The following is a 22,882-nucleotide window of genomic DNA, read 5'->3' as shown; positions in this document are numbered from 1 at the left end:
GCTTTAGCCAAAGATTGCATTGTCACAAGCATTATTTCCTTGGGCTCGAGGTGGGGTCACAGTCCCATTTGCAAAGCATTTCACTCCAGATAACCCGTACACCAGGCCAGGGGAAAGCTTGCAGCGATTGTATCCGCGGTAGGTACAATGCGGTAGTCGGGATCGAATCCCGCAGCGCCCACGCATGAGGCGAGTGCTGAAACCGCAAGGCAGCTGCTGCGGTGAACCAATTAAAGAGCTTCCTCTTACTGAAAACTTTTTTTTTTTTTTTTATCTCGTTCTCGTTCTGTGTCTTCGTTTTTTGCGCAGTTTTCAGTATGAATTCCTACCAACTAGCCCAGTTTACCGTTCTTATTAGCTTCCTCTTCGCTGAAATCAGCCGTGAGCAAATGCCTGAATGATAGTGTTTGTCATGAATTCGCTCGTTCAGCCCAGCTGTTGCATGCTTTCGAGGTCTTGATTATCCGATTAGTGAATTCGCAACCGCTTCTGGCCTTTCTTTTTCGAGGTACGCTTGTAACGACGCCACGCAACGAAGGTCACGTGGTGGCTGGAACAGATCTGCACTTGATGGCTTCATTTGCATACCCCTTACAGTTTGGTTTATTGGGGTTTAACGTCCCAGAGCGACTCAGGCCATGAGGGACGCCGTAGTGAAGGGCTCCGGAAATTTTGACCACCTGGGGTTCTTTAACGTGCACTGATATTGCACAGTACACGGGCCTCTAGAATTTCGCCGCCATCGAAATTCGACCTCCGCGGCTGGGATCGAACCTGCGTCTTTCGGGTCAGCAGCCCAGCGCCGTAACCACTCAGCCACCGCGGCGGGGATACCCATTACAGTGTAAGGTCACGTGACCGGTGCAGGACAATTAGATGGCACGGTCATGTGGAGCGCTAAGTTGTGTGACGGGCAGGCACTGGTCACGTGGTTACACTCGGTCCAGTGACCATCTGCACTACTACGCATACGCCGATGGGTACATCAAGAATACTCTACTAACAGCTTCGCTGCCAAAAAACGGTAAATTTCATTGCACTCGGTATAGCAGTGCTTTTTTAACCATTTTGCTCACGTTGCATGAGTCACCCTGCAAATTCAGTTACTGTACACGCACGATCTGTAACAACCGATCGCGTAAACCTCCGTCTGTCTGAGAACATCTAGCAAACAGTACCTACCGGTACAATGCGTGTCGTGACAATTATATAGTTGTATATAGGGGCGCTAGCGACTGATGCTAGGCCTACTGGCCACCTGAGTATCGCTCAAACCAAATCATTCGTACCCGGCGTCGACTTCAGTTTATCTGCTTAACGCTGTTTGAAACCAAAATGGGCAATAGCGTCCTTCACGCGTCTCCCAGTAAGTGCCAGAAGCGTAGCTTGCTCGCTCCATTAGAGCCACGTGCGAACCGCCGCTTACCTCGGCGTACGTTACTGTGCCCGTTAGAGTCGCGACAACTTCCCCTATTACGCAGTGCTTTCCGTCAACAGTTGAATACGCTTCTGCGCTCGGCAAATGTGAAAGTCTATAAGCAGACATGCCATCACCTGTCTCCTTTCTCCTCACCGCGATGAGAGTTCCAGCCAAGGTGTGTGTGTGTGTGGACATCAATCATGAATCTCATTGTATTATGCCGTCATAAACCTTCATTCGCACTCTCCCTTTCCTCTCCTTCCCTTTCCCCTGTGTGGAGTAGCAGGCCAGGGCCATGTTACCACCGGCCGACCTCTCCACCTTTCTCTCTCATTCAAATTCCTTTCTCTCTCTCTCTCAGCTGTCCCCTCCAAGGAGAGGGTTGTGTTTCGGAACCACTCCTAACTCGACTCAAACGGGAAGCAATGAAAACGGTGTATTAGTTGTATTTGGTCCAAAATACTTGCATTCGTTGAATTTCTTCTTAAAGGAAAATGGTTAAACCCTTTCGACGAAAATACTACACAGTACAGCTCCAATTCCTTCCAAAGACGCTGGGGAAAATTTAGGATTGCTTACTCCTCTATTATTTTGCCTCCTGTTCGATTCAACGCTACTACAAAGAAGTATTTAGATAGAAAACAAAAGCTGCGCGCGAAGTAACAGTCAGTGCTGATGCTCAGAGACGTTCACTCTCTGAGCGCCTTCAAAATCGGGAAATAGCGTTCAGATCAATACGAGGATGCAAAATGAACACCGTCAAAGTTTTTTTTTCTCTGCGAACAACAGCATTAAACAAGAAAATGCACACTTACAAGGACGAAAGGCGCCGGCTACCAACTGGGTTTATTGCTCCCAAAGGCTGGACATAATCAGGCTGTCACAGGAAAGTACATTCAAGCTTTCGAATTACCCGCAAAAAAGCGCTCATGGTGCCCACTTAATCTTTAGCACTCCATTCACAAAAGTTGTAAAATTACCAAAGAAAGACTTTCTAGCAAAAACGCTGAAATTACGGTGTTAAATTGTACAGCTGTCTATGCCAACTTTCCCAGCTCAAGGCAAAAAACTTTTTAAAACAGCTATGGAGTGCTCTAGACGAGTGAAACTAACTCAGAGCTGTTAACAGTTATGTGGCCTACTGTGCAGCATTTTTCCTTTTGCAAACAGCTTATCATTAAATGCTCATTAGCTAACCTTTTAAACTTCGGTTTTGGGAAAAATTTTCAATTCGGAAGTTGCACAATGTGCTGAAAAGCAGCAGTCTCGAAATGTTTACAACAAGGTACCAATGACGAAGATCTTTTTGCCAGCCTAAAAACAAAGCCCGTGAAATACAAAAACTACAACGAGAAAGCGGTGCTACTTCAGCACTAAGACGCACTGTCTGAGAGCAAAATCCGCTCATCTATCCCCACTGTCCCCGGAGTGGCTTTTCCTTGGATGTGGCCACAAGATATGCGTGAGCAACTGCTACCCACAAGAGCGCTTTCTTTTCAGGGTGGCAAAAGATACACGTAAACCGTGCGCGGTTCTTAACATTCCAGTCTGATGTTTTCAAGACGGTCTACAACTTCCAAATTGACACTTTTTTCTCTAAGCTAATATTTAGAAGATCAATCATTCGTATTTACTAAATTCCAAAGGATGGAAAACGAAAAAGTAGCGCAAAATAAGCCACCCGCTTCTTAACAGCACTCATTCGATTTCCTTCGACTTGGACGCTTCTTTCAAAACTTCGTTGTATTTAGCTGGAGCACCCGGTACATCAGAAACAAACCAATTGAAAGGACCGGTATGGGTGTAAGTTTCACGCAACTTTATTACTAATCCGCAGGTTGATCGACCGTACATGTCTTTGATCTGAGTGTGGGTGCAATACGCCTGCAGTTTTCTCCTCAGAGCACACGAATATTGTAACAAACAGCAGCCTAAAAATTCTTTGGTGTCGCCTAAACACCTAATGACTTGCTGTGTTCACCTGAGCAAACTCTTTTCTCGTAGACACCGTGCCCAGAAATTGAATATTAAGCTATAAATGACAGATTGTACTGCAATGCTTGTAAGATTAAGCAGTCAAGTCCATTCTCCTTAACAAGAAAACATTTCAGCGTGTCAACGCACCGATTACCCGTAAAAAAGCGCTCATGGTGCCCACTTAATCTCTTTAGCAAGCCATTCACAAAGGTTTTAAGATTACCAAAGAGAGACTTTATAGAAAAAACGCTGAAATTACGGGAAAACTGTCCGCTCTTTAACGAAGTAGTTATAGTCAAGATGTCCTATTTAAGTGGAAACAAAAGTGTCTTTTATCTTGGTGTACAAAGCCTACAAACGAAAATAAAAAAAACACTGTTGTTCCTCTTAACCAAGGTGATACGGCGACCTTAGTGTCCATCTTTCCGCCTTTGTCAAATAAAAAAAAACAGCAGCGAGGCACAGGCTTCCCAGAGGGCCGAAAAACAGATTCACTGCGGTAAAGTTCTTTATCAGCACTGGAGTCGGTGTTCCAGTTCCTAGGAAGCATTTCGCTTTAAGATCAAATACGGCGGAGATCGCTGAAGAGGCAGATGGGTAAACATGCGTCTTTTCCTCAGAAACGGGAAAGTGTGGCGTCTTCTTTCTTCTTGCATGACCCGGCATCAACACCGTTCTCCAGGGTGTACTGGTTCTTCCGCTCACTTCCACTGGCTCTGAATCTTCTAAAAGCCAACCTGTCGAGAGCACCAGTCGGCGCCTCACACGCCACATACGAGATGTACGAAAACAGGAAGCTCCACACAGACACCGAGAAGAAAAGCGAGGCCTGCAAAGAGAAGAACAACGCGCCGTTTTGTGAAAACCGGACACATAAACCATGTTATGGCTTAAAATCGGTTGTGCCGCCGCTTCAACGCGGAAACTAAATATTACTGACTAAAAACTTAAGATATAGAGGTTAAGCAAGTGGAATATTACACCATGATTCGAGCAAAACTTGAGTATGCATGCACTGTTTGGGATCCTCACACAAAGACTATCATTAATGCCCTTGAAAGAATTCAGCGCAAAGCAGTTCGGTTTATATTTTCGAAATATCTCACCACTGACTCACCATCTGCTCTGTTGCTTGAACATAATATACAGTCCCTTGAAACTCGGCGTAGAATACTAAGGTTAAGATTTCTCTTTCTATTGAAAAGTAACAAACTTTCAATGGCTCCCGATTTGTATCTTCAACCGATAACGTCCAGGTCAACAAGACACAGGCACACTGAATCGTTAAAACCTTACTTTGCCAGAACTAACATATTCAAATTTTCTTTTTTCCCCGCACCATTACCGAGTGGAATCAGTTACCACCATCATCAACAGTTGACATTGATGCCATTGAACAGGCCGTTCATTGATTTTTTTTACTTGCCTTGTACTTTTGTTTTGTGCTTTTTGTATTGTGTTTATTCTGCCCCTCCTGCCAGGGCCCTTCATTGGGTCTGCAGTATGTCCTAAATAAAAAAATAAATATAAAGCCTGCTGGTGGAAGGCTCCTCCTTGATGGAACTTCAGATGCTGGGCGTCGGGGGAATTCGATTTTTTTTTTACAGATAACACTCCTCAGAACTGAGCGCCATCAATGCACAGAAACTGACGGGCCTCACAGCTGAGCGTCAGATGCTATACTTTTATGTTTGAAATCTGCAAAAATTCAGTCAATTTCAGTGCATAAACCGAGGAATTTAACGATGCACAGGATAGAGAGAGGAACGCGAGATAATAGTTTAATCACAACGAGGAAAGATGCCTTCGGGAAAAAAAAGAAGTTTTCCGAGTTCTTTTTAGCGCGCACAAAGATGACACAAAGAACGAGGAAGACATGACAGGGTGCTTTGGTCGTGCTCTTTTGTACACGGGCGCCCTGTCCTGTTTTCCTCGTACTTTGTGTCCTGTTTGCGTGTGTTAAAATGAATTTGAAGAATTGACCAACTAGCCCCACAACGCGTATTACTGGAATACTTTTCTTCTACAGTGGGGCCCTTCTTGCCACATCCTCCTTATGCTTTGGGGTGGTCGCTGATAATTGCTTGAAGCGCCCTGTCCTGTCTTCTTCGTCCTTTATGTCTTCTTTGTGTGCTCTAAAAAAAAAAACTCTGAGAATGGGCCAGCTAGCCCCACAACGCATATTAAGAGAGAAATTAATGGGCACTTTCAAAATATAACTGCCCACATCTGACAGGCGAAGTACTCTCTACCTCTGTTGGCCCCTCCGCATTGCCTGCCTATCCTTCCGTCTGTTTCCCCACGTTACTATCTGTGTATGGCTGTATGTATCTTCATCCGTACGTCTGTTTTTCACTCTATTCACTAACTGATCAAGCCATCACTCTCTTACAATGTTCTCAAGAGCGTCTTGGAGAATCTCCTGTGGCCGTGAAGGCAATTAAGTGGCGATCCTTGCGCGCTGCGATTTGTTTAGCGGAATAAGTTACCCGCTGCAGTTTTGCCAAAATCACGCGGATACTATAAATCAACTTATAAGCCTCCTCATAGCCCCATACGCTACGATAATAAGAAGCGGCAAGAAAAGTGGAATTAGTAAAACATTATTTGCCATATGAGTAGGAGTGGCGGCATGCATCAGTCAGAGGACTCCATAGGATAGACGATATGGAGGGCTACATGTGCGGTCTGGTAACTGGTGACATCAGCCGTGCCTTGAGCTGTATAGCGCGCAGGAACATAGTGCGGCAGCAAAGCGTGTGTATGTACGTAGACGGAAAGGACACTCAAGGCTTTATGTGCACTTCCCTACCGCGTCTTGCCCGGAGGATACTCTGATCATAACGGAAGGTGTGTCGGCGTGCTAATTCTTTCCTAGATGTACCAGGCAGGGAAAATAAAGCCCAGAGAATCGCCATCCGCTGGTGGTGGTTCACGATCGAACTTGTGAAAGTGGGGCTTGCGTGCACTAGTGTTTTTTAATAAAAAATTGCGACCATTGGCGCTTTCTGCACCGGTGTGCCAAAGTTGTAGTTTGTAGTTCTCAAGGTTCTGGAGACAGTGGTCCAGGGTAGCACATCTTTGTTTGCCTTACTTGGGATGAGGTATACGAAATTGTCAGGGCGAAATTGATAATACGGCTTATGATATGGTTGTGGTGGCCGGTGCGGGATTAGCGTTATATGCTGACAGCCAGTCTAGATTTTAATTATACCGTTTTCATCCGTCGCTTCGAAGGCGGACTCCCGACAGTCCCACTGAGTAAACGGTAACACTTGCCTGATTGAACTGCGACCAGAACACCCGCTCCCTGGATGCGAAGAGCATGAGCTCGATTAAAGGCAGATGGATGACGTAGACACCGAAAGACAGCTTGCTCAATGGCACAAAGACATCGCGCTTCAGGAACCTGCCGAAAACTCCTGAAAAAGAGAACATAGAGATGCTGCGCTTCACGTTTGCGAGACAAAATAGTCATAAACGGAGCAAAATAGTAGTAAGCATAAGAACGACAGGAATCTCTCGGTCTTAAGCAGTTCTTCGCCCTGTACAGGCGCGGACAAAAGTAAACGGAGCACGCAACTGTCTTCGAATATTTTTCACGCGTCACCGAATTGAAATTTCCAGCAGTGGTACGCGCCTGCTGGTAGAGGAGGTTGTGGGGCTTTCTTGTAGACAAACAACGCTTCTTCATTACCAATGGAGACAGCGTGATTGCACTTCGAACGCAATAGCGTGCTCCGTTTACTTATGGCCGCGCCTGTACCTTTAGTAAACGTCACCTGTCCAAAACTCTACCAACCGTTCTTACATGCGCCGAGAATTGAACGGGCTCACCTCCTCGGCCCGTGGCACAGGCCAGCGTTATCCATGTTAGGGAGGCCGACCACAGAAAGCGATCAGCAAACGCGGCCAGTTGAGTGCCGACCTCCGAAGTAGGGTTCGGACTCGTGTACCAGGCGAACTTCATGAAGACGCAGCACAACATGCTGCTACCAGTCACGAACCAGCCCGCTAGCTCCACGGACTGATAAAAATAAAACAAAACGACAATTAATAACACCCAGAGATGAGCACCACGAAGCAACTCCACAATGTATGATTGTCCCGCCTATGCTCTGAAGAAGTATAAAGCGCCAAGTATGATTGCGCCCAGCATAGCGTTGAGCTTGGTCCCTTCCCAAAGGCGTCTAGGATAAACACGGACGATTATACAAACTCCGCAATGGAGACTGACGTGCTTATTGACACTGCGTGACAAACAAATGGGCGGAGTTAAGTTCGTTAAAGCAAACAGAAGAGCATAAACTACTGAGCGTAAGAGCACGTTCTGCGCAAGCTGTATGTTTTATTGGGACTACACAGATGTCAGTTTCTAAACGTAAAATGGAAGCTGTGGTTAAGTACAACGTAGCTATTTAAGGACCCCGCATGCGCTGGGGAAAAAATTGTGGTGATAAGTGCTTATTGATGATTAATGTATTTTCACCTGCCAAAGCAGCAATGTGAATTAAATTTAACACGGTACTGAAGGGTTCTGAATTATTTTCGAGGCATAGGGATCTTGAACTTGCTCTAAAATTTCAGCGCATGATGTGTTTACCGTGTCGCAACAACAGAAACCGTATTGTCTTCATTGAATGTGTAATCCTAGTAGCTTAACCTACTGCCAAAATGCAGAAAATTTCTTGCAAGGTAATGCTAAAGGTTCAAAGTAAAAACGATACATTTCATCGTCAAAACGTTGTGTATTCAGCACCAAAAAAGAGGCGGTAACCTCTAAGCATTTTCTCACTATTTGACGCTTCGGGCTGGAAGCAGTGATTGACGCTGCAAACATAATGCCTATGAAGGCGCTCAATGGACACTGCCGGAAAAGATGAGCATCGCTAAGCAACAGAAACATTCCAAAGAGCTTTTCGGAGCAGATTTTCGTCCCAGCTTTCCTGAGAAGTAGCTTCCACTTTGCAAATTGAGAATTTTTTCTTTCACAAAAGCTAACATATAGAAGAATTATTTCAGTGCCTGTCCCTTGTGCCTTTCCGCGTTTTGTCTAGTAAGCGCTGCTTTTTTTTTTCAAATTAAGTAAACTTATAGCTGTGCCTGATAGAGGTAAACCATATTAGCTTCGCTCTGAGGCTGTTCCTGGCGCTTGTTTACGCTTCGTGTTCCGAAAGCCCAGACTCAATTGGCTCTCTGGAACTGTTTTGGGATGCAGTAATTTCACTCAAGCAGAAGCTTCGAATGAAATATTCGGCAAGTATGCACAGGATTACTTGTCAGCCATGAACTAATGGATTTAGATTTAGAAAGCCTATCACCTTGTTGCCCTTGTTTCCATAGAAAGCAGGCTCGTCACAATAGATCCTTTCGCCCCCATCACTGGATCGAGCAATGCAGCGTTCATGTCGCTGCCGGCGTCTGGCAGTCGACACGGCAAACGTTTAGTATTACACGAATAAAGAGTAGCATTATTTTGTTAAAGGTGCACTGAAGAGGAATCTGAACTTGTCTTTTTGCCTCGGGAACTCGATCTACACGTTCCGAGCTTTCTTAGAAACTTCGATTTATTGCCCTGTGTGGCCGATTTCCGTAATTAAATCGAATTAACGTCCGGCTCCCACCTTTTTTTTTTAATTTTCCCGCGTACGGTGGGCGGAGTCGACCAACGCGTGGAGCGCCTTTCACCCAGTCCTGTGGCGGCTTGCCGCTCTGCCATCGGCGGAGAAATACGTAGTAGTCCGTAGTAGCAAGTAGTCCGCGCGTATTTTTATTTCTGCGGGCATATTTTGCGGCTATATTATCTGCGAATGAAACTAGTTATTCATGGAAACCTAAAAACAAAATAAAGCGAAAGCAAAGCCTTTACGGAGATGGCTGAAAGGCACTCCACGTGTTGGTCGACTCCGCCCACCGTACGCGGAGAATTCAAAAAATAAAGGCAGGAGCCGGACGTTAATTCGATTTCATTAGGGAAATCGGCCACAGAGGGCAATAAGTCGCAGTTTCTAAGAATGCTAGGAACGTGAGTTCCCGCGGCAAAAAGGCAAGTTCAGAATTCTCTTCAGTGCACCTTTAAGCTGACTTAAAAATTCACTTGAGGCCAAGACACTAATGTTGAAGTCATATACAGTCTGAGCGGTGTCAGGGAATGTGCTGGTTAATTTACCTTGTCTTTAAGAGCAGTTTCACATAAAGAAGCAGCAGTTTAGAAATGCATATAAACCGAAGGCAACCGAGAAGGCAAACGTAGCAGGGGGCGGCAGAACGTTAGGTGCAGGATGAGATTAAGAAATTTGTGGGGATACGGCGGCCGCAGCTGGCGAAGGAAAGGGTTAATTGGAGCGACGGAGAGCATTTGCCCTGCAGTGGTTGTATTCATGCTGGTGATGGTGATGATCATGACAAACCGAAACTAATTTGATTCAAAATCAAAATCAAATGCTTTTTAAGAAAAGGACAATGGGAGCCATCTCGCATGATCTCGCTGAACATTGTGCGTCCACGCAGCCATTTGTTGCGTGCATAAAGAACGGCCTCTTTGTTCACTCGAAGCCCACCTTGGAAATCTTGCGCTGCCTGAAGTTGTCCATGATTAGGCACGTAATGCATCCGCTGAAGTAGCACATGCCGTGGAAGAAGGGCAGTTGGTAGTATTTATTGACGGTTTCTAAATTTCCCCTGCAAAAGAACAAAACGGCGCGGAAATATGTACTGGCATATGTACTAGTGTACCAGAAATATGTACTAGGGAAACATGTACTGGCATTTTTACTTTAGCAGGCAGAGAATTGATCCAACTTCTCTACGCTCTAACTTCTGGATGCCCCAATGGCTTCAGGATTTAATTTCTGTTTGAGTGGCCAGAGAGACGTCACTGGCACCCCTTACGAGCGCTACGTGATTGACAATGCTCGGCTGATAGTGTTCAGTCGTTCATGTCCAGCAATATAATACTTTAAAATATTATGTAACCCCTTCAGTGGTTCAGTGGCTTTGGCATTCGACCCTCTGAAAGTATCCTGCGTGGTTGTAAACATTGGAAAGAAAATTGGAAAGAAAAAACATTGGTTGCTTCTCGCATTGCAACCATAATGCAACCACAAAGCAAGCAAAGCCTCGCGCCATTTTCATGGAGACAGATAACTGAGAACAGCGGCCGCCTTTAGCGTTGTCCGTCCGACTCCCCCCAGTGAAAAGTATGGCTACTGTGTGGTCTCCCCTGGCCTGGCACCATATAGGAAGTACTCTCATAGTATTACGGGCAAGCCTTCGGGATTAGTAAAAAAGTCATTAAGGCATCTGACTCGGGCACAGATATGCACATGTTCAACATTATTTCACAAAAATTTAGAAAATTGAAAAACTGTAATGTACTGATCCAGGAATATTCAGGGTAGTGGTCTAGTCTTCCCATATGTAGGAAAATCTTTCTTTTATAGTTTTTCCACCGCTCGCGTCGACCAGTTAAGACTCCCGTAGAAAATCAATGGGTAACGCCTTTCTCAAAAACGTTAATAACAAAAAGATGCAAGGCTGCTTACGAGCGATCCGTGGATACAGTGATTTTTACAGTGAAATCTTACAATAAATGAAGAAATTACGCTCGTAAATTCTTCGCAGTTAAATGTTTTTGCTGGGTACGACGGGCAGGAGAGGCATACCCAGAGATTGACAAACTTACAGAGAAATAGACAGAAATACGCTCACTGTGGTGTGGCCCCGGGAATGATCAGGAATGGCAGAATCTGAGGATTCCTGGCCAGCGTCCACGCAGCGAGGCAATGGCTCACCAGCGACAAGAGGATGAACGCTCCCACTGCCAGCATTTTCCGGCTGAACACATATAATGAGTGCTTTCATTATATGCAAAATACATCAGGCTGACTGTTTTCAGCATAAAATAAAGCATGCCTGTCTGCAGTGATAATTTATTATTCAATTTCTAAAAGATGGTCAAGAGCACAGACCTTTGGGCTAGTTGGTGCATAGAAGACACGTACAAGCGCAAAAAAACACGGGCAAAGAAAGACTCGGACAACACGAGCGCTTACTTCCAACTGAAGGTTTATTGACACACAAGCACAATTATGTACACCTTGCTGCATAACGTAAAACTGATTACTTCCTTTTTAGTCAGTGTGACAGATGGTGCGCTGACGCAGGATAGACACGCTTTTGTAATCAACTCTGCCTCTATCATTTCTCTAACATCCTGACAACTATGTTTGGCCACAATCTTGCATGCGCTGAAGATAGGTTTACATAGTTTCTTATTATTTTCAGCACAGTCATGACAATGTTATAAAATAATACAGTCTCATTATTTGCCTACCTTCCTCCTGCATTCCAATAATCTTTCCGACATCGGCCAATTTGACCGATGTACTTAGGTCCACACGATAGAGGAATTTCATAAACCACACCACAAACACATGCTACAAAAGGATCTCAGTGCTTGATACCGCATGGTTCTTTAGGCTTTTGAAAGGGATTAGTCAATTTGACTAGTTTTTCCAAATTATCAGGCGCAGAGAATACTACTCTGACATCACTCCGTTTCGCAATCTTCTTTAGACGATGCGAGGTGTTTTGCAAGTAGGGAATGACTACTGTTCTGTTTCCATTTGCTTCACTCTGGTTCTTGTCTCTTTTCTTTACGGTTTTAAAGATCCCTTCATATACGGATGCAATGAGGTTTGTCGGATAGCCAGCTGACTGAAGACACGTCACTTGCTTCTAGAAACCATGGCTCAGTTAATGGCAACACGACTTTTTCAATGCATTATTTAGACATTGCTTAGCGATTGCTGTTTTAGCAAGTTTTGAATGAGATTAATGAAACGGTAAGAGAGGTTTGTTAGTCCTTGGATGGTACTCCCAACACGTGGTACTCCCAACACGTCCGTGTTTTTTTGCGCTTGTTTCGTCTAAAGGATGTTCGGTCGTGTTACTTAAAATCGCAATCAATGCTCGTAACCCGATCTTACTGGGGCGCAACGTGTATAAGCGGAATATTTGTGAGTGGCTCATCACCCACAACACACGTGTGAGCGCTCCCCTCCGTTCAGCTAGCTTCTGTTTTCTGTCCACTTGTCCCATTCTCCAACTGCAGGCCAACCAACGTGCTGAGCTGTGTTTCCCCTAGCACAGTCTGAGCAGGGGCGCACTGATGAATTTAGCATGCTCCTGTTTTCCTAGCATATTCGCTCATTTCATGGTGAAAATCGTTGTGTGTGCTTGGGGGATGATATCGTTGTAGAGGGGAAGCGCAGACCCGAGGCTTCTTTTCAATGGGCGTACATGTCATGGGCCGCACAGCGCGCGTTCATTATCTCGAACAGAACACCAGGCAGAGCTAAGCTTCGCTGCTTAGCTGCGCATACATTTCCGGCTCGAGCCGTTTTACAATGCGCTGTGCTTTGATGCCTTAGGAAGTGTTCACACGATGTCAATGCTCAGTCTGGTTCCAGCACCGATCGACAGGGCGCTAGGTAAGGTCGTCTCAGCGGTGACGATATGGCGCTTCTTCGTGGGCCTTACCAGAAGCAGTACGTGCAGCTGGCACTCGCCCGGCGCCGGTTTCAACGCGATAGCGTTATGGGCCGTGTCACAGAAAAGGTGGCGTCGTCGTTGGCGTCGTTGATCGTGAGCGAAAAATCCACGAAAAATCCCCGAAGAAACAACCTAGATAACGCGACCTTGTAGCGTCATCACAACCTGCCCTCCGTGGCAGTTATATTGCTGAATGATCGCGAAAGGTTGCTTGGGAAGAGCAATCTGGGTCGCGCAATCCCCACAGATGGCAGCACCGACCATCGCAAGGCACCGATACATCTCTTAATCGCTAAAGCACTGCGCAAGGAGTGGTAGGAGGACTCCCAGCGATCTATCAATCCAAAGTCGAGGATGAGCAATTCCGCATATCTGGTCACTAACCCATTACCGCTATCGCGGCACACCCTTAAGGCAGTGCTAAAGTGTCCCACCTAATTCTTTATAGCATAAGTGTGACGCCGAGCTCTGCGCGGTAGTACCATATGCCCCTCCTGGCTCTAAAAAAACGCCACGCGACGGCTCTCCCACCATCTTTTTCGTCTTAGTTCTTTCCTAGGCAACGCGATGGCGCTGGCATCGCGCCAGCGGTGCTATAGGTTCCTGTCACCGGCTGAAAGTGAAGATGTGCTCAAAAAAGGTTCCGAAAAACAGCTCTCGCCGTAAAGAAATTGACAGGCCATCATACATTGTGATCATACGAATATTCCAACACTAATTTTTAGCTCCTCGGCGTCACTGAAGCTCTGATCGAACTTTTTCTTCACGTTGGCGCTGGCGCCCAAGCCGTTGCTGTTGCGGTCGTCGAGCTCACGAACTTTTGACGCGGCGTGTTGGTCATTGCCAGACCATGTGATAGGCACAGGAATCGGCGTTATGCACGTCCGAACGCTTCGAAAGCGGGAAAATAACTCAACTAGCGCGACGTGAGATGCTACGATGTACGAGGCGATGTTGCTATCAGGGCATGATCAGCAGAATCAATCAAGGCACAACACGCTTGCATATCACGTGCTCTCCCTACGCTACAGCGTCAGCGAGTACGTTCACATCACGCGGTGACGTCACGGCTCGCTTGAAAGAGAATATTTTCCTTGTTATTGCCGCGCGTGCCACTAGAGGCACTCGGGTGAAACGGAGAACGCATCAAGCCGACTTTGCCGAAAGAGGCTCATATTGCTGTTGATTGAAATGAAGTGCAGGTACATAACTACAGCCATTTGATGACGCTAATAGTGAGAGTTTACGGGCTCTGATACACTTAATATTCCCCCTATTCGTCTACCCAGGTATCCTCCTTATCACTTTACTTACTGGGCATGGTAGATTTCTGTTCTATTTAAAAAAATTTGTCCCGTCTCCGTCTTCAACTTGTTCCTGTGGATTTCTTATGTGAAAACCTCCGTCATCACTTCCGGGATTGTTCCGTTACTGCTTCTTTTGTTTCTCGCTTAAAGTTTCTTTGCTCATCGGACATCACACCATCTGGTTACCCCTCCCTTCTCTGAGACCCTGCTGCTAGTGCTCTTCTCCTTCGAATGGTTCACCTCATAAGTAGTGCCATTCCAAAGTATTCACGCTGATTTCTCTCTTTCCTTTAATTTCTTTTCCCCAAGCTCTGCACAGAGGAGAGCCCCGGGCTCCTTTATTGGGCATAGGCGCTTTCGTACTGGCGTGTTTACTGTACTTGACTGTGACTGTGTCCTTGACTGCGTGACTTTGTGTGACTGTGTCCTTGACTGTGTGACTGTGACTTTGGTTTTGTCTGCTTTTGTTTTGATTATGTTTTTATTTTTCTGATTTTCTTTGTGGCCGGCACTCACTGCTTTGTTTAGACTGTTACTGTGACCATGACTTTGCAGTGGCTTTGGTTTCTTAAGGCAGAGAGCTGGGCATGTTGGTGTTGGTGTCTACCCGGTCGTCCTTGTTTCTAGCGCCTGTGTTGTCTTTGTCTACCCTGTCGTCCTTGTTTTCTGGCGCCTGTGTTGTCTTTGTCTACCCTGTCGTCCTTGTTTTTTAGCGCCGCTGCTATGTCCTCTCAATTTGGTTTCTTCTTTTTTATTATTATTTATTCCGCGGACTGCACGCTGCGTTTTGGCTGTCTGCAACTAACTTTTACTGTGATGAGCCTTGTTTTCTCTTGTTTTGAGATTTTTTACTGCTCTGTTTTTCGCTTAAATTTTTTTCTTCTTTCGAACATTTACTTTTTTTTCTATTATCTTGAATTGGCGTTAAGCCTGGCAAAGCTTTGCTGGTCCAGGCACCCTTTCTCTTTCTTTTACGTTTTCTTTTTACATTTTCTGAGAGGACCAAATATAAGGGTTCTTTGAAAAGGGCCGAAAGGAGCCATCGAGTCCTAAGTAGATACACAAGTTTAGTGCGTCCGCCCAAACAACTCGAAGACTTCTCGTCTCCTCGCCCGCTGTGCTTGACCTAGAGTTACTATATATGCTTCTGAAAGGAGCAGTGTTGCGCGGTACTTCGCCGTCTTGATAAAAACACTCAAGTCATGACAGAAAGCCGCTTGTATTGAACACTGGAACAATTCGCAGCGCAACGGTTAGACCCGCTTATAACTCAATCTTCCCATTTTTTGCGGTGAAACTAACTTTATTATAAGAAAGACATTCCTATAGTGAATGAGGCAGCTTCATGGTGGTCCGCTCACTCCACGAAGGCCTACCTCAATAAGGTATTGCCTAACACTCTCTGAGTGGATGGATGACAATATATCTTGGAACTGGCAGAAATAACAAACTGCCTTGTTTCAGAGATATCACAGAACTTGTCATTAAACTTCAATTTTTGTACAAAAATACTTCTTTTCGAAAAATCTGCACTCGGAGGAAAAGATAAAGCCGCCCTCCCGGATATTAGAAGGTGAACAAATGGTATTTCGGCAGCAATCGAGTGGGAACTGGTGCATAGGTGTACGCTTGTATTCAATCCAGAGGAATCTTGGAGCCGTGTGATTATGACGGTGCATGAAAACAAATGCTAAAGTTTATCTAAAGCAGGAAGGCTACTATTAGCTCTATTAAGTGGTTGTGTGGCGATTTATCTGATACGTGAAACATACACTCGAAAGGAACTTGGAACTTGACGGCATAGTCGAGGCTGGCGTCCACAATTCAGTGCAAGACTGCATTGCTTTTAGTCATCGATATTTCGGGAAAAATTTTAAAAGTTTACTTCCGCTATGGTAACTTGAATGCACATGAAATAAACAAATGCTTTAAGGCGTAACCCTTATTTGCCCCACTAAGCGAAAACCCACCTGTGCGTGCGTGCGTGTGTTTGTGTGTGTTTTGTGTGTGTGTGTTTGTGTGTGTGTTTGTGTTTGTGCGTGTGTTTGTGTGTGTGCATGTGTGTGTGTGTGTGTGTGTTTGTGTGTGTGTGTGCGTGCGTGCGTGTGTGTGTGTGTTTGTGTGTGTGCGTGCGTGCGTGTGTGTGTGTGTGTTCCACAGCCGCGTGGAAATATCGTTGCGCTAAAAACGACACATGTGGAAAGGTTTATTGGTCCTGTCCTTGCAAAAGTCACCAACTTATCCGTCTGCCATTTTTCCTCTTCAGTTTGCGACACATCAGTGTGCCGGTCGCTAAAAGCTCGAGGGTCACGACTTGGAACCACTGGCCGCAAAAGTGGTAACACTGCTACTAACAATAAAGCTTCAAAACATAGCCCTTGTAAGTTCTGCTGTGGCATATTCACTGTAAAAACCGCATTAAATATAGCACATACTTAAGCTGCACACAAGCAGCACTGCGGCAGTGTATATACCATCCTTCTTTTCCCGCGCACATTGTCGCTTCCTAATTTCAGCAAGCGAAAGCCTATACAATCCGAGAAGGTTATATTAATGAAGGCTTCAAATAACTGTGTGCCGTCTACGAGAGAGCTCTTAGCGACATACAGTGGAGTTGAAGGTTCGAAGTGACGACTTGTGCAAGTTATTCAATTTCAAAGCTGAAGCCACAGTAGTCTGGCATCTCGTCGTCTCCATTGTCTATCTGTGTACATATCTTTTTTAGGGGTGTGAAACTTTATTGAGAACTAACCTACTAGCCAAGCAATAGGTTTTTATTAAATTGGACTTAGCATTGCAATGACAGTAAAACATAACGGAAATAATAGCATATACACGGTATGCGGGAAAACAGAAATGTTCATTATTATGCCGAACTATTAAACAGCTAATTCTATGATGTTTCAGGCTAGGAATTCAAGACAAATCAAAAGGTTCGCTCAAAATGGTTTTGTCTCTTCGAATACACAGCGACTAATAAGGCTACACCATTAAAATCCTCATCAAAGAAAACACCCGACCGGACTGGCGATGTCTGTCATAAAAATTGGAATGGACACTTAAGCTCTGCTTTATTGGTATGGCACATAAGCGTAATGGGTTAATGCCCATATAGGCAGTAAGTCATTCCCTACTTAACGGCGCCCGCCGCTGTGGCTCAGTGGTTATGGTGCTCGGCTGCTGACCCGAAAGACGCGGGTTTGATCCCGACCGTGGCCGTCGAACTTCAATGGAGGCGAAATTCTAGAGGCCCGTGTACTGTGCAATGTCAGTGCAGGTTAAAGAACCCCGAGGTGGTCGAAATTTCCGGAGCCCTTCACTACGGCGTCCCTCATAGCCTGAGTCGCTTTGGGACGTTGAACCCCCATAAACCAGCCACCTATAGATTGCTCTCTTAGGATTTTTCGTGAATTTTTTGCTCGCGGGCAACGACGCCAACGACGTCGACATCGGATTTTCTGCGACATGATCTCCTTAACGCTGTCAGGTTAAAATTCGCTTGTTGGTCGACGGAGTGTAGGCCGTCATGAGACCACGTGTGACATAGCCTACTAAGCAGGGTGTGCAGTCAGTTGGTAGTTAGCAGGTATTCTGGTAACATGACTTGGCCGAGCGCTGTGGCATGCTCGGCGTAAGTCGGCAGGTGCGCTTAGTTGTGTGCACACCTGTATAGGCAGCTCTGCGTATCAGGCTGGAATGGAATCAGAATCAACGCTACGTGTGTCTACCGCAAGGAAAAATCTCCGCAAGTGGAGAGGGTGACGGCGGAAGTATGTCGCTTAAGATGGTGTATCGGCGACTGCATAAACTTAGCGTGTGAGGCGAGAAACAATTTCTGAAGAGGAGAAGCAGGAAAGGTAAGACATTAATGCAATTACATTCTCAACACGCATTGCAATTACGTGTCCTCTTCTTTCTTTAGCCAGTTTTCCATACCGGTTATAAATCACAATTTCAGCAACAAACTCTAAATATAAAATATTTGTTAGAAATTGCTTTATATACTCAGTTACTGCAATTTTTCAAAATATATCTTTACCTTTTCAGCAGCAGCAATGTAGGAAGAGCGACGATGAACAGCTGGAAATCAGCGGACAGGAACCACAAGTGGGCAAGAAGGATCTGTCAATAAAACAAAAACGCACATGGATCGAAGGTCAACAAAACTCGTCATGTGTGCTCTGGATACCAGACAAATCGCAGAAATTGCAGTCGCAATTACGTGAACCTTACACAATTCGCTGTTGTGTCCAATGAAAAGTAATAAAATAGAAGGCGGCTATAGATAGCCTGAGGCACGAATTTCACGCGATGAATGCGTCGGACATTTCATTATCGTAAATTCCTTTGATATCTTATTTATTGCAAATACACAGAGTAAGTACATCGCGCTAGCGTGAATAAGTGGCAATCCTTGAGCCTGGGTTACCGATTTTGCTCAGTGCTGCGAAACAACGGTCAGAATGCATTCGTTAAACATCACAATCAGCCTCAGTCCGCAGCAGAACAGACATGCCATTAGTACATGCACAGATTAAGAAACCACGATACTCCTTCGTGCACTTGAAACGTGCGAGATGTGTGAAGCATTCAGTTCTGGTTGACATGAGTGTATCACGTCTTATGAATGCAAACAACCTCTGAGTGAAAAAATTTCAAACTGTTTTTGAAGACAACCTAGAAGTTCTGAATTCACAATTTATTCGCGTAGACAGTATTTCCAAAGTTTGCGAATTAATCTTTAGCAATTAGTTAAATTTGAAGCAGAAAAAAGATACTGCAGACTGCGACTATGTCCTTCACAGCACCCATTTGGTTTGAGGCGTCGCCAGTACCCCGTCTTTTTTTTTTAAGTTTTTAGTTACTGTTAGCTAGCGCACATGGTTTGCATTATATGGAGAATTTTTTTTTCTAATGAGTGTTGTCTTGATAGTCTTCAGGTTCGTACCTGCCTATTACACTTAGTTGGTCTAAAGTGTGCCCGTTGAATCCCTAAGGATGCCGCCTGCGCGGAATGTAGCAAAATCGGGCAGTGTTCGACTTTCAATGCGCCGACCAATCTGCCACGGCACGCGCTCTGTGTAAATAAGCCCATATATTTTGCTAGCGTCCTGTAAGAAATCGCTTATTTGCGCAGTGACTCTAAAAGTTCATTTTGTAAATCCTGCGCCTGCTAGAGTAGGTTCAAGACGGTTAACACTTTTCCTGCGCAAGTATTGTGTTCTGTGCGTTCAGTCTGTGCGTTGTGCGCATTCAGAAAGATCCGCCAGTCTTCTCTGGACGCTATCTTTTTTAATTCGACCCAATCGACTACATTGCAATAGTGCAATAAAATTATTTCGCGCATTGTCATAAAGAAACCACACATGCGATGAGAAATATGATTTTAAAGTCGATGTCAACTGTTTAAAGCTTAACCACACGTAACAGGCAGCGAATCGGCCTAGTATCCTGCATTGTGGGACAGTTCAAAAGCCAGTGTTGTGAAAAATATTTCCACCAATAAAAGGATAACTCTGAATTCTGAAGTGAAATAAACATTTATATCGAACATATTCAAAATTTTTCAAATTACCGAAGTTGCGATATACCGTATTTCCTCGATTCTAACGTGACTCTTTTTTCCGGTAATAACTCGTCTAAAAGTGACATCGAATCGAGTTCAAAAATGAAAGTACTCCACACACACACAATGGCAGCTCCACCACCACAGAATGACGGCTTGGTACTTCTCGTGCGTAGATAGAGTGAAGGATCATTAATTCCACCTTCGTTAATTATGAAATTGGGATAATGCAAACTGCCGGCTGTCCGACCGGCGGCTGTCCACTCGCTAATTCGGACGCTACGCGTCTCGCACCTGATAATTCGACCAGCCTCACGAAGGGAGGCCGTGTCCAGGTGCGACTGGCATGTCAAGTGAACTGCATGAACTGCGCAGTTCATGAGTGAACTGCGTGTCATGTGAAGTGAAACTGAACTGCACGCTGCAGAGTTTTCCCGCTCTTCGCGCGCCCCAGAAGGCGTGAAGAAAAAGGCCTGGGTCTTGAGTCAAACCCTCCAATAACAGTGCGACCGCTTAGTTTCGGTTTCACTTTCTGAAGTTTCGTGCCAGCCCTCGGCAACGGGGGCTATCGGCCTTGCCTCAGCCAGCCATCCGAACACAGCTGGGCGCTGTTCAGGACACGACTGAAACCTCTGCGTGTTTCTCTCGCTTTCATGTGCATGGTTCCCATGCGCACTCTTCTCGCACCATCAGCTCTTTGTGCGGGAATCATAAAACTCTGGTGTGCGTTGCAAAAGGTGACAACGCACTTTCTGTTTTTTTTTAAGCCTTGCAAAACATATGCGCGTTACAATCGAGGGTATATTATAATCGAGTAAATGCGGTATATTCACATTTACACCGACTCTCTTGCCGCCCTTAAGCAGCTTAAGACTGTCCGGCGCACATTCCAAGTTACACAGTCAATTCACCAACTTTGCACAAAATACCCCTGTCCTGTGCGTATGCACTGGATTCGCCGCCATGCCCAGGATACGCATAATATTCATGTGGACGAAATGACACACCTTGACACATCAGACATCCCGCCACCTTCCCCTCTTCCCCCAGATCCGTTCCTGTCCCATGTTTCCGAGAAATAGGCTCTGCGTCACCGAACACGCGCTCTAATTCCTCCGTGTTCATAACCTCTCCCCCGGAGTCTCACTCGGGAGGAGGAGGTATCTGGGCGCCGGATTCGGGCAGGAGCGGCTCTGACTCCTTCTGTGCGCCATCGGTGTTGTGACAAACGTTACGAAGTGACTGACAAGTGTCCCCATTGTGGTGCTGCGCCAGACCAGTGTGACGAAAAACACTTGCTGTGGACGTGCCCGGCTAGAGCTTCCGTGAGACGACGCTTTCAAAGGAAGGTAGGCCTGCGATGGGACGTTGCAGGCGACTATCACAAGTGGACTCATGATAATCGCTTTATCGTGAGATTTTGCCACTTTTTAAGCGAGGCTTGTTTACACTCCTTCTTATAACTTTCTTTCCTTTTGACATTATGCCTAATGGCAAACATCTCGAATAAAAAAAATGCGGTATATGGGTTAAATGCGCCATGGGATGCCAGACATGGCTGCATGGAGCCATTTTTTCTCTGAATTTTTATATCTTTGCACTGAACGGCAGACCGTGCTTTTGAAGCGAGCTCAGGTCCTTTATTGTGACTTTCACGTCGTACCAGCCGCAAAACAGCGAATTGCATCGCCCTGATTATGAGCTTTACTTGTAGTCCATCATTTTTGAAGAGTCTCTGCGAGAGCAGCTCTTATGGGACCAACGCACTTTCCTGCGGGTACAGACACGACCAATATGAAAGAGAACACCTCGCTCACCATCGATAACCTCACTTGTTCTTGAACAGGCACTAAACCAACCCGACGTCTGGAAGCAAACAACTTCGCAAAAACACAAAGCAGAGCTCACTTATCGATCGGAGAAGCGGATTTGTCTTCGAGTGCATAGCAGGCAAGTCAAGTTACATGCTCGTGTAAGCTAACGATTGCGTCACAAGCTTACCCGCGGATCCATGTCGTATAAGTTCTTGGTCTGAACCAGCAGGTGCCACCAGTGCTCGACGATCTCCTCGTGAAACTTGAGGAAGAACGTCTTCGTTTCTGGCCCGATGACGAACAGCGGAAGAATGTAGAAGCACATGATGATGAAGAACAGGGGAACGCCCGTTCTGCGACAATAGAATGCATGCTTGTTACAACACATACAAAGCCCTAGTGTCGGTTTTCAGAGCACAGTATTGCTTTCTAAAGCTCGCTTTTAATTTTTCATAATAGGAGGTTTTATTTGCTCGCTAAAATTTTTACGCGTGGTGGAAGGACTCTCGATAGTTTTGTGCTGGTGGACGTCTGTTCCACAAGCGCCTCAGCAAAATATGGTGACATAGGAAATAGATCGTGGGGAAAAGCACATCAGGTTGGAGAAAAATAACTTTCTTTCTTTCCTTCTTTCTTTCTTTCTTTTTTTCTGGGGGGGGGGATATTTTTTTTTCTGACACAAATACCTTCATGTTAACTACCAGTGAAACCACAAAACACAAAACAAGGACGACAAACAATCTCGCTGGTTGCTGTGTTCTGTGTCTATTGCTGGTGTTTGCGGCCATGACGGATCAACTAAGCTCTTATGAATTTGCCGTTTGTAAGCCGGCGCTTTGTTCGTCTCTTTTCTTGCCTGCACGTGTCTCGCTAAATACAATCGATATCAAGTAGTGTGGCAAATTATCACTCTAGTCAATAACAGCACAGTTTTTACATCAGCGTGAAGACGGCAATGTGAAAAATCGCGTGGAAGGAAATAAAGTTAATGTGACAAATTTCAAAACATTCAAGACTTAGTATGTGCGAAGCTGTATGTGTTGAATGCGGCTTACAACTGCGGAATGCGTCTACTAGACCTCGGCTTGTTTGCAGATGTTTTTATTGATGTTAACTTATTTTTTACGTTTTAAACCCTGCCCGAAAAAAAACAAACTCATCTGCGTATTCCACCCCCCGGATGTATTTTCCCGGGTATGTTTTGCTCTCGAGGCTGTCTGTTTTTATTGCGGTGCCGGCTGAC

At 45.4% G+C, this 22,882-nt stretch overlaps 1 protein-coding gene across 2 annotated transcripts in view; it reads right to left on the bottom strand.

Moving 5' to 3' along the window:
• Nucleotides 1–3,224: 3,224 nt before the first annotated feature.
• Nucleotides 3,225–22,882, bottom strand: part of LOC149336882 (nose resistant to fluoxetine protein 6-like) — a 50,164-nt gene continuing 30,506 nt past the window's right edge. Inside the window, exons 9-15 of one of the 2 annotated variants that reach the window (XM_089553180.1) lie at nt 21,827–21,992; nt 18,299–18,381; nt 11,108–11,233; nt 9,958–10,078; nt 7,235–7,424; nt 6,677–6,819; nt 3,225–4,226 (exon numbers count right to left, since the gene is read on the bottom strand). In XM_089553180.1, coding sequence (XP_089409306.1) covers nt 4,014–4,226; nt 6,677–6,819; nt 7,235–7,424; nt 9,958–10,078; nt 11,108–11,233; nt 18,299–18,381; nt 21,827–21,992 — 1,042 coding nt within the window. In that variant the 3' untranslated portion in view covers nt 3,225–4,013. Of the gene's footprint in view, nt 4,227–6,589; nt 6,820–7,234; nt 7,425–9,957; nt 10,079–11,107; nt 11,234–18,298; nt 18,382–21,826; nt 21,993–22,882 lie in introns of those variants that run through there. The other variant, XM_089553179.1, reaches the window with a different exon arrangement.

Source organism: Amblyomma mixtum, chromosome 7, assembly GCF_055824585.1.
Source record: "Amblyomma mixtum isolate Tamu chromosome 7, ASM5582458v1, whole genome shotgun sequence".
Taxonomy (NCBI): Eukaryota; Metazoa; Arthropoda; class Arachnida; order Ixodida; family Ixodidae; genus Amblyomma; species Amblyomma mixtum.
Note: the sequence above shows the minus strand (reverse complement) of the source record. Positions and strands in the feature narration are given on the sequence as shown.